The following is a 12,444-nucleotide window of genomic DNA, read 5'->3' on the forward strand; positions in this document are numbered from 1 at the left end:
ACCACTAAAAAGGGCTTCCATTTCTAGTCTGAGTAAGATAAATTGTATTCTTTCCTTGGAGAAGTTGAGAAGCTGGTACTTGAATGCTATAGAACCAATATAAACCATGAATTCCGTATCTTGCAATAGCATTATCCTTGCCTATTAGCCTTGTTGTGAAAAGAGGTCGTTTGACATTGGCATTGTTGAACCTCACCTTTTGCATGCATGATAGATTTTTCATTATTAAGTTTAAGATATAAAAGTAATGAAATTGCTAAGTAAAAAGCGAATGGTATACCTGAAGTTCAGAATTAGTAGCTGATGCCAAGGCTATTTGCAAAGTGTAACTTCCACTTTGCATTACACTTTTAAGTTCAAATATGATCTGCCATGTAGTTGCCTTATATGCCGTATTTCCAACCTTTCTGCAATTTGAATAACCAATCTCAATATAATTATTATTAGAGAAAAATATAAAAAAGTATCTTGTAGTTTCATTAGTTTTTTCATTTTAGGGTATATGGTTTACTTCAAGATCTGTGATTTAATTTTGTGTCATAATAGTACACTGTGATATAAATTTTATAATAGTGTAGAGTTTAGAAATTATCATTGCTTGTAACTGAAAAGATATTATGAGGTACTATTTTGATACAAAATTGAATCACATATCCTAAAATAAACTACAGAGTCTGAAGTAAAAACCCGATGAAACCACACGGTACATTTTTGTACATTTTCCTTATTATTATTATTATACTTCAAGTAAATTAAAGATTGAGAGAAAATAAAATAGATGTTAATAAGTACCTGTTAACATGGGCGAAGAACCAATCTTTAGCATAATTACTAACACCAACGGTATATATGAGATCATTCTTAGGGTATAGATCAGTATATCTTTCCCACAATCCATATTGTCTAAATCTGTATAGGAAAAAGCAATAATAAAAAATGATGCATGATATTAACTTTGGATGAAACAAGAAGGCATGCAGCAATGTGGAAGGGAGCTAACTTGTTTGCTGGGCTATCAATATACAATTTGTTGACGAGTGTTGGGTTTGCGTCTGGTACATAGAATTCAGAAGCAGTACGATCAGGAATGCCAATTTCCCAAAGAGTTGTACCATTTCTTGGAGGATCATATGTAAGTACACCCAATTTGATCTCAGATCCTGTAGTTCAACATGTACATAATTTCATTAAGTAATTAAAGAAAATTAGTTTAACCATTTATAAAACTACTATAAGCTATAAATACCTGGTTGAATAATGACATCAACACATTATACTTGTAATCTCCAAGAAAACCAGGAACAAATGCATATAAACTATATTTCCCAGCTCTGATATTTTTAATTGAGAAACTTCCTTTCTTGTCAGCTTGAGTCCAAAATTGGTAACCCTATAAGTAAATTGAAAAAACATAGCAATGTTTAGCCAAGAAATTCCTCATGTTGCTAGATAATTTGAAAATGAAATTTCAAATTTGTTGAAATTTCTAACCTTTACTTCTGTTTGCCATGAGCCCACAGCACCTGGTGCTGCCAATCCCACATAAGCTAAACTTGCATCAATCAATTTTTCATTGATGTATGGGTCACGAACTACTAATTGACCTACGACATTTCCCCGTTGATCAGAAGAAGGGAAATCTTCAGATCGAGGAAAATTATATGGCCAGCTTTTAACTTCAGTTGACATCTAATAATCAACAACAAGCATGAGTACTCAAAATTGCATCCAAAATTCTCATGAACAAAAAGAATGAATAAACAAATAGATATGTACTTGTCTTTTAGCATCTTCCCAAAGGGCTTTGGGATTTTCAGAAGGCGGAATAGAATTAAGATAGACGTAAACAGGGCCAAAAACTTTCTTCCATGGCTCTCCATTTCGATACTCTGTATTTAAGTCCTTCCCAGCATAATGAACACTACCAAACATCTAAACAAAAATAACTGAATTATAATTAAAATACATTTGTGATAAAAAAAAGAATTTTGAAGGGAAATGAACCTCTCAATGTAAAAATATTGAGGCGTTCTACTTATAAATTGTTAACAAGTAGTGAAAATTTTCAAATATCACATACTCACATTGAGAACAATAGGCCCCACATGAGAGGTTAGGTCTTGCTTGACGGGGCCAGCATCGCGAAATTCATTACTGGGTGTGATCATCCAAAATCCAACCGGTGGGTCATTTGATATCCACCCATGCACCTTGTTGTCTTTGTTCTCACAAGAGTACTGGTATTTATCATCCACCTGCACGTATCATTCCACAATATTAATGAATAAAATAATAAATGAAGGTACACAATAATAAGACGTTTCAATTTTTTTAAATTCCTAAGAAATTAATTAGCATTTATTATTTTCCTATAACATTTTCTTTGATTTCTAACACAATTTTCTTTCAATTATTTTACATTTAATCAAAACACTTTGCACACTATCAATATATTAATCCAATAATGAGAAATTAAAATGAAGCTATTAATACTTAGGTCGATCCGGTCCACGTATACCCAAAAAATACAAAGTGGGTCCATCTATTGTTTCGCGATGGAATCTATTTATTTATGTCTTGTAAATCTTTTGAATCCATATTCTCATAATTAATTACCTCTCCTTTTTGTTGAGGGTTGACTGGATTTGTTAAAAGAACAGCTTCAGGATAGGCTAGAGGTTGGCCAGTGGTGCGATCTTGAGGCATTGGCATTACTCTCTGCCTATCATCGGATATTGCCATGTAGTGAAACCTGACCATTGATTTCATAAATAAATGTTCTTGTTGCCTTCAATTGATTAATATAAAATAAATAATGATAAACAATATTGATTAATTCTCCATTTACTTTTCACTTTGAAGTTTGAAAACCACTCTAATTTGATCCATATCAACGTCAGGCCACCCTTTTAAGCGTTCCATTACAGCATACAGATAAAGCCCTGAGCTTCCACGTCGAACTATGTACCTGCAAAGTTGAAATCGGTGTGTAGAGATTAGACTTTCGTTAACTTTGTTTATTTCTTATAAGGTGAAAAAAGTATGCAATGAACTAGGGCTCACCTTTTGTCTACCTTCAAGGGAACTGTGGTTTTATCCATTGAAGGGCTCCATATCTTAGAGAACGAAATCTCTACTTGGTCTTCATTTTGCACTATAATACTAAACTTTGTAGCTTGTACCCTAAAAATTATAGTAACAATTAAAACTTCAACTTGAAAAAAAATAAGCTTAACTAGAGTTTATAAAGTATTAATTTAGATATGCATTTACTTGTCAAAGATGTTAGAATCTCTAGGTCGGCTCCATACCACATCCCAGTATCTAAACTCCAAGAATTACTAACCACAATTAGAATTTATTATCACAATGTAATGAATAAATAGAAACTGATAAAGGATTAAATGCATACCCTCGATTATTTTCATAATTCTTGGTTTCAAGTACGTTATCCATTTCTTTATATTTAATTCCGATAACATCACCGCCTGGACTAGAGAAATTGACTTGGACAATTCCATTATCAATCACCACCTTATTTAAACACATTAAATAATTAATTAATTGTATAGAATATGTCGGTAATAATAGAATACAACTATGATATGGAGATTTATAAGTGACAAAAAAAATAAGATGGAAAATTTAAGTATATTACTTGCTTATCAGTTACTTGTAGCTGCACCCCAAGAGCTGAGCTCTTTTTAGTTGTACTTGGAATTTTACTGCAAATAGAACAGTACGCATGTTATTCCTAATAAGCTTAATTACCTTACTTCTCTCTTCTTTGTCACCACATGCCAGAAAAAAAAAAGTAGTAATGAAAATCACAAAGAAGAAACGAAATAAAGAGGAAGATCATGAGTATGAACCTTGTTGGGATCTTCGCAGAGGAAGCAATAAGGAAGAAGAAGAAAAAGCAAAGACCGATAGCAGGCCAGTTAGACCCAGCAAGCAAATGCATCTTGCCCATTTTGTGCGGAGAAATTCTATAAAATTTGAAGCAGAGAAAAAAAGAAGTTAGATAACTCAAGAAACATAAAATTGATCAAAGGAAATTATAATAATCGCTAAACAGGAAATATAAAACATATTTTGCTTAATACCGTTATATGCTTGACGAAAATTGATTTTCAATACCAAAGAAAATATTTGGAAAAGGATGAAGATTAAGGAATATGATAAAGGATAGTGATATATTTTTTCTTTTCACTATGACTAACAATCAATGCTTAATTTGACTCTTATTTATAATATCAATTTTAAGAGTAACAAGTCTAATTACAAACTAAGGTTGTTTAAGCATGCAAAAATTTGATGGGTGTTAAACATTTTTTATTGTTATTTCTTATGGACATCAAGCACGACAAAAGGAAAAACCCCACTACCACAACCACTTAACTGCTGACTAAGAAATAACAAAAATGTAAAATGAAAAAAATTTAAAACACCACTCAAAAGTAGAGTGGAAAACTCACATTCTGGGCGGGAATGAGGAAAAGCTCCTCCCTACCCAAACGCGATAGAAAGGAGAAGAAGGTGTGGCAGACGACGAGACAGCCTCTCTCTAAAAAAACTTTAGAGAGAGGTTCTTTTGAATAAATCTCTAGTTTGTAATTGGCCAATGGTAAAAGAACCTAAGGTGGTTTTAAAAAGAGCAATCAAGACACAAAAATATCTAACATCTCCTATTTATGGTATTTCTATATTAGGATATTCGTTTATGTTGCTATATTTGGATTTTCTTTATTTTATTTGCTTGGTATTGGTTGGTATACTAAAATATTTGTTTACTTATTAAAAAAAAAAAGAGGTGGACGAGATAAATGTTGCAGAGCATGTTCATGGATAGCCACATAAAAGAAATCAAAAAGTGAAAAACAAAAAGGAGAGATTATGAGAAAATATTAAAAAAAGGAAAATGAGAGGTTTTCTAGAGATAACGAGCCTCTCTCTAGATTTAAAAAATGAATCAAACATCCATTTTCGAAAAAAAAAAAACAAATAGTAAATAAAGGTCAAGCATAAAAGAAATAATATAAAGCTAATTTCACTTATATTCAATTAAAATATTTATGAAATCTTATTATATTTATAAAAAAAAGTATGTCATGAAAAATATTTAAAATACCTTAATGAAAATATAGGGAGAGAAGTGCCGAAAGCAGGCTAGGACTATACTGAAATGTGACATATTTATAGAAAATCTAATATCAATGGAAAACTCTGATGTCATTATTAAATTTAGTTCAGGTCTAACTCATTGCAAAAACTAACACAAAGCATGCCTTCTTGTTTCATCTAAAGTTAATATCATGCATCATTTTTTATTATTGCTTTTTCCTGTACAGATTTAGACAATATGGATTGTGGGAAAGATATATTGATCTATACCCTAAGAATGATCTCATATATACCGTTGGTGTTAGTAATTATGCTAAAGATTGGTTCTTGGCCCATGTTAACAGGTACTTATTAACATCTATTTTATTTTCTCTCAATCTTTAATTTATTTGAAGTATAATAATAATAATAAGGAAAAGGTACAAAAATGTTCCGTGTGGTTTCATCGGGTTTTTACTTCAGACTCTGTAGTTTATTTTAGGATATGTGATTCAATTTTGTATCAAAATAGTACCTCATAATATCCTTTCAGTGACAAGCAATGATAATTTCCAAACTCTACACTATGGTAAAATTTATATCACAATGTACTATTATGACACAAAATTAAATCACAGATCTTGAAATAAACCATATACCCTAAAATGAAAAACTAATGAAACTACAAGATACCTTTTTATATTTTTCTCTAATAATAATTATATTGAGATTGGTTATTCAAATTGCAGAAAGGTTGGAAATACGGCATATAAGGCAACTACATGGCAGATCATATTTGAACTTAAAAGTGTAATGCAAAGTGGAAGTTACACTTTGCAAATAGCCTTGGCATCAACTACTAATTCTGAACTTCAGGTATATCATTCGCTTTTTACTTAGCAATTTCATTACTTTTATATCTTAAACTTAATAATGAAAAATCTATCATGCATGCAAAAGGTGAGGTTCAACAATGCCAATGCCAAACGACCTCTTTTCACAACAAGGCTAATAGGCAAGGATAATGCTATTGCAAGATACGGAATTCATGGTTTATATTGGTTCTATAGCATTCAAGTACCAGCTTCTCAACTTCTCCAAGCAAAGAATACAATTTATCTCTCTCTCTCTCTCTCTCTCTCTCTCTCTCTTGATTATATTTTCTAGATTTTTAAAATTATATAAAATGAATGTATTTTTCTAATTTTCTATGAAAAATAAAAATAAAACTGAAGATCGAAAACAAAAAATAGTTTTCTATAACTAAACGCACCCTAATAAATTTGAATAAATTTTTTGTGCATTTTGTCTTTTTTTATAAAGAGAAAGAAAAATCTTGAAAATATCACATTACCACGTCAACAAAATAAATTTAGACCATTTAAAACTCTCTAATAGAAGATTCATTTAAGGGTATCTATTAGTGAACACACCACAACGTTCACTAGCTTGTTTGCGACTCTATTAGCCTTTCTATAACTACGACATAATCACACTTGCCAAGGTCGACAAAGGAGGTCACAACACTGGAAGAGTAAATTCACATGCTTTAGGTTTAAAGCCTTGTCATTTATCAGATGTCCTTGGAGTCTAATTGTGTAATAAACTTTACGTATGCCAAATCCTAGGCCAGATATTAAACATGAAGCAAAGTTTAAAATTTAGTTTGCATAATGTTACAAACTCCAACTCTAACTAAAATACTAATGACCAAGACCTTTTGAAGTCACAAGGAACTCCTCCTCCACCATTATAATTTGAATTACCCAGATTCTCTATCCATATTCAATTTAATTAATCTAGGTCCTAATGATTCTTAAGACATAGAGACAATATATAGCTATAAAAGTGGAAACAATAGAAAATTTGTGTAAGGAAGCTCTAATATTAAATTTGAAGAAAATATAACTTTGAAGCAATAGGCCGTTATTGTGTACAACTTTACTATGCCACATGCAAATCCCCATAACCTGAGGCTAAGGATTTCTAAAAAAGAAGACTCAAAACAACTCATACTATTTTTAGATTATACGAATTCCAAAACCACTCAAATTAGTTCATTATCTAAAGCAACCTAAAGATTATGAATCCTAAACCCACATCCACGCCTCTCTAGTAATATTTAAAATCATGGAATATTATTTCTTTATACTACTCGCAGTTTACATAGTTAGAATCATTAGTGAAGTGTAGCATCCCAAAAATAAAATAAAATAAAGTAAAATAATAAATAAAAAAATAAGAATAAAAAAAGAATAAAAAGAAAAGAAAAAAGAGAGAAAAAAAAATAAATTAAATTTTAATTTAAGGACAAGTGGCAATTTGCTAACCACTTAACCAAATAAAAAAAAAAAGAAAAGAAGAAAGAAGAACAGACTAGAAGAGAAGAGGGAATTCATCTTTCCCATTTTCTTCTTCTGCCCTTGAATAACAATGAAACCCCATTTCTCCATCTTTTCTTTTCTACACCAAATTTCTTCAAACTTTCACCTCCAATCAATTACCCATTTTCTCCCAATACCTTTCCAAAGTAGAATTTGAAGAAAAGAAGAGACATCAAAGAGAAAATTCAAGATTGAGGGAGAGTGAATATTAACCAAGGGTTTGGAAATTTAAAGGTATGTTAGGGGTTTTGATGTATAAATATTTCTTATAATTTTTATGTGAATATTTATGAAAAATATTGTATTAATATTATTTATTTGTTTATTTTCCATGAAGAAGAAGTGGAAGGCAAGAGTGGAAACTCTAAAGGGAAAGGAAAGGAAGATTAGAAACCCTAACCCAGGGAATGCTGCACCTCCTCCACCGCCAGCAGAACCAATAGTTCCTGATGTCCAGATACCCAAACCTAGCTCATCAGTTGGGGGTAAGGTAAAGATGACGGATTACCTAAAGTTGGATGCCCCCAAGTTTGAAACAGGTGATGACCCTTTTGAGCATCTCAGAACGGTAAAGATGATAACTGATGAGTTGGGAGCAAGTGACAGTAGAGCCATTCAGATGGCAAGATTCACATTGAAAAGTAAGAAGGCAAGGGAATGGTTCAAAAACTATGTGGACCCACGGTTGGAGAGCTTATCCTGGGAGCAGTTTGTCAATGAGTTTGCAGGATGGGCTTTCCCAGACAGTTCAAGGGAGTTTAAGATGATTGAGTTTGAGCAACTGAGGCAGACGGAAGAGATGAGTGTTGATGAGTTTACAGCTAAGTTTTTAGAGTTGTTGCCGTATGTGGGGCAAGCTTGTGATACGGATCAAAAGAAAGCAAGGAGGTATACCATGAGACTCCACTCCAGGTATTCCTCTTTGATCCAATTAGCAGAGAGGGAGAGTTTCCATGCTATAGTGGATATGGCCCGAAAGATGGAGGTTAGTGCCATTATTCAGGGAACAGTTAAGCAGTCTTTGGCACAGTCTTCGGGTTCCAAAGTCCCGGGGACGAGTGATGTTAATCTCTCCTCTCTGAACGATACTACCATGAAGAGTAAAAAGGGTGACAGAGGCCTCAGAAGGTCGAAGAAGAACAAGTTCTGGAACCGATTAAAGTCTGGTCTGGGAATAGGTTATGGCTCGAGCTCCGGTTCGGATGGCTCCAGATGTACAAGGTGCGGTAGACTGCACAAGAGAGTCTGTCGGATTGGGACAACAGCATGTTTCAGGTGCGGACAGGAGGGGCACATGGCACGTGAGTGTCCCACTGCGACCTTGGTGACACAGTCCCAGCAGACAGCTTCAAACAGTATGGCTCAACCAGTAGCTCCAGCCATGTTTTAGGGCAGTGGTCGAGGCAGAGGGAGAGGGATAGCTCCTTCTTCAGTAGGTTCCCGCGGAGAAGGTCCATCAGCTCCAGTTCGGATTTTCTCCATGACCCAGCAAGAGGCGGACACATCGGACATGGTGATGACAGGTAATCTCACTTCTGTATGTTCTGATGTGTATGCTTTAATGAACCCTGATGTGTTTCTCTTTCCTTGTTGCTTCGAGAGCCGTAGATAGAGTGGGTTGGATAGCTTTTGGGTTGGAGTGTCCCCTTTGGGTCAGTGGACCCAAGTGTGATCCATCGGTGGCAGAGTCAGTCTGCCGATATAGTTCAGAGTATGTTGTGAGTAGATCTCTTCCAGCCGACCTAGTGGTTCTAGATTTGACTGATTCTGATGTCATTCTAGGGATGAACTGGCTTTTTGCTCGTAGTGCTACCTTGGATAGCAGAGACGAGGTAGTCAGGTTTAGAGTTCAGGGTGGATCAGAGGTAGTCCTTAGTGGGGACAGAGTAGAGATACCTAAAGGTTTGTTATCAGCCCTACAGGCTCGTGAGTTGTTCAGGAGAGGTTGTCAGGGGTTTCTTGCTCATGTTAGAGAGCATAGTAGTCAGGTCAGGGAGCCCACCTCAGTGCCCGTAGTCAGAGAGTTCTTAGATGTTTTTCCAGACAAGCTGCCAGGTTTACCACCTGCTAGGGAGATAGAGTTTGAAATTAAAGTGATAATGGGAACCAGACCCGTCTCTACCCCTCCCTACAGGATGGCACCTGCAGGGTTAAAGAAGTTGAAGAGAAGTTGCAAGAGTTGGTAGACAATGGTTTCATCCGACCGGGTACCTCACCTTGGGGTGCTCTAGAGTTGTTTATGAGAATAAAGGATGAATCCTTAAGACTTTGTATCGACTACAAGTCGTTGAACAAAGTCACTACTAAGAGCAAGTATCTGTTACCTAGGATTGACGATCTATTTTAGACCAGCTAGCAGGAGCCGGTTGTTTCTCCAAGATAGATCTGAAATCCGGGTATCACCAGTTAAGAACCAAGGGAGAAGATGTGCCAAGACGGCGTTCAGGACCAGATGTGGGCACTATAAGTTCCTAGTGATGTCGTTCGGGTTAGTCAATGCACCTGCAGCATTCATGGACCTCATGAGCAGAGTTTTAGTCGGTTTCTAGACCACTTTGTTATTGTCTTCATTGACGATATCTTGGTGTATTCCAGAACGCAGAGGAGCATGCCCATTATCTGAGGACAGTGTTGCAGACCCTGAGAGAACATGGCTTGGATGCCCAGTTCTCCAAATGTGAGTTCCGGTTAAGGAGTATATCTTTCTTGGGTCACGATATGTCAAAAAAAGGGTTTTGAGGTAGATCCCAAGAAAGTTAAAGCTGTAGCTAACTAGCCCAGACCCACTACCGTAATGTGGATTAAGAGCTTTTTGGGTTGGGCAGGTTAACTACTGGAGGTTCATCCAGAACTTTCCTAGAGTTGCGGCTCCTATGACCATATTGACCAAGAAGGACCAGAGGTTGTGTGGTCTGACCAGTGTGAAAAGAGTTTTAAAGAGCTGAAGAAAAGGTTGACGTCAGCACTGGTGGTAGCTTTGCCTACCAGTAATGAAGATTTCATAGTGTTCTGTGATGCGTCCCGTGTGGGGCTAGATTGTGTGTTAATGTAAATGGCAGGGTAATTGCTCATGTTTCTAGGTAGCTGAAGAAGTATGAGTTGAATTACCCTACACACGATCTAGAGATGGCAGCCGTGATCTTTGCGCTCAAGATGTGGAGGCATTACCTTCATGGGGTAAAATGTGAGATCTTTACAGATCATAAAAGTTTGCAGTACATCTTGAGTCAGCAAGAGTTGAACCTAAGGCAGAGAAGATGGGTTGAACTGCTTAGTGACTATGATTGCAAGATCCAATATCATCCGGGTGAGGCAAATGTTAGGTTAGATGTCCTCAGCCAGAGATCACTCGGCAGTTTATCCCATATTACAGTAGAGAGAAGGCCTGTGGTTAGAGAAAGAAGTAGAACTACTGTGAGTCAGCAGAAGAGTTATGTAGCTGTCCGCAGGAAGCATGTAAAGTTTCAGAAGGGAGAAGAGTTTTATTAGAGTGCGCAGCAGAAGCATGTTGAGGTTCAGGAGAAGGTTGGGTATTGCTGGAGGTGTCTCCTAGGAGAGGGAGATTCGCTATGGGAAAAAGGGTAAACTAACTCTAAGATACATCGGACCCTTTGAAATCCTGCAAAGGATTGGGAATGTATCCCACGAGTTAGATTTTCCTACTTCCATGGAGGAGATCCATCTGTTTTTCCAATTTTCCATGAGATGTGAGTTCGTGTCGGATTCGAGTGAGGTTCTTAAAGGACCAGAGGTGAGGATCTCAGGGGGGATCTCACCTATGTTGAGCAGCTAGTACGGATCGTAGACACACAAGTCAGAAGGTACAGGAATAAGGAAATCCCGATGGTGAAAATCCCTTGGAATCACCTTAGTATGAGGAGTACGCCTGGGAGACCGGGGGTTCTTACTCCAGTGGTACCGTGTTTCTTTTTTTATGTGTTTATATGTTTATGTTATATTATGTGTATGCATGTGCTAGTTGAGGAACATTCGGGGACAAATGTTCTTAAGAGGGGGAGAATGTAATACCCGGCTAGACCCCGGCATCGGAATTTCAACTTTCCGGCTGAATCTCCGTTGGAATCCGGAAATCTCAGATGTCGGAGCCTTCTAGAAGGGTAAAATAAAAGTTTTCTAAAATGTTTTTAAGTGTTTTGAAGGTTTTCAATGAGAAAGAAATTGAGTTTTGAAAGAAAAGACCAAGGAGGGAAGAACCCAAGTTCGGCCGTCGAACATGGGGCTGTTTAGGAGGCACGTTAGACTTCCGAATATGGCTTTCTTTTTCGGCCGCCGAACCCCAAGTTCGGCCGACGAACGTGGTGAAGTTTTGGAAGCAGATTTGGCCGCCGAAGGAGGTTTGGCCGGCCACCTATAAAAGGCCCTTTGTTCGGAAAATGGGCGAGTTTCCTCTCTCTTTTCGGGCATAGGTGAGTTCATGCTCTCCTTTGGTTGTTTTTATGCTTTTTCTTCAAATCCCTCAAGTTTTCATGAGTTTTATCTTTGCTTTGAAGAGTTTTAAGCTTTGATCAAGGTTTTGAGAGTTTGGAGACTTTTGGAGCTTGGACTCTCCATACCTTCAAGCTTGGGTCGCACCAAACCTCGATCTTTAAGAGGTAAGTGTAGATCTTTATCCTTATGATGTTTTAAGTGAGTTTTATGAAGGGTTAAGGGCTAGGAATGCATGAGTTGTATGGATGTGCATGTTTGGGTTTTGATACCCTTTATGATAAAAGTATGTTAATGCATGTTTAATGAGATGTTTGTTAGGGTTTAAGCTAGTCTGAGACCCCTATATGCTTGTTGTATGAGTTGTGCATGTTTTGGAAGTGTTGGATGTGAGTGTGGGAGGTTTTGGAGGCGGATTGTATGAGGCGGAAACGGGTTCTACCTTGCTGGGGAACCCAGGTTCGGCCGCCGAAGGTAGTTTCGGCTTTCGAACCTGCCTGTGGAAGCAATC

At 36.4% G+C, this 12,444-nt stretch overlaps 1 protein-coding gene and 1 pseudogene across 1 annotated transcript; one reads left to right on the plus strand and one right to left on the minus strand.

The window, feature by feature from the left end:
- Positions 1–4: 4 nt before the first annotated feature.
- LOC122723259 lies at positions 5–3,973 on the minus strand (annotated as a pseudogene).
- A 518-nt stretch (positions 3,974–4,491) lies between these two features.
- LOC122723260 lies at positions 4,492–6,697 on the plus strand. Its single transcript, XM_043955040.1, has 6 exons — positions 4,492–4,539; positions 5,249–5,253; positions 5,352–5,468; positions 5,853–5,979; positions 6,064–6,180; positions 6,572–6,697. The coding sequence occupies exons 1-6, from the start codon at positions 4,492–4,494 to the stop codon at positions 6,695–6,697; spliced, it is 540 nt and encodes a 179-aa protein (XP_043810975.1).
- The last annotated feature ends 5,747 nt before the right edge of the window (positions 6,698–12,444 follow it).

The sequence above is a fragment of the Manihot esculenta genome, chromosome 3 (genome assembly GCF_001659605.2).
Source record: "Manihot esculenta cultivar AM560-2 chromosome 3, M.esculenta_v8, whole genome shotgun sequence".
NCBI classification, from domain to species: Eukaryota; Viridiplantae; Streptophyta; class Magnoliopsida; order Malpighiales; family Euphorbiaceae; genus Manihot; species Manihot esculenta.

Excerpts from the sequence above, each read along its gene's own strand:
- LOC122723260 (XM_043955040.1), top strand. The coding sequence starts at position 4,492 with ATGAGGAAAAGCTCCTCCCTACCCAAACGCGATAGAAAGGAGAAGAAG. Across the intron at positions 5,469-5,852 it reads TTCTTGGCCCATGTTAACAG|AAAGGTTGGAAATACGGCAT; the intron begins GTACTTATTAAC and ends TTCAAATTGCAG. Across the intron at positions 5,980-6,063 it reads CTACTAATTCTGAACTTCAG|GTGAGGTTCAACAATGCCAA; the intron begins GTATATCATTCG and ends TGCATGCAAAAG.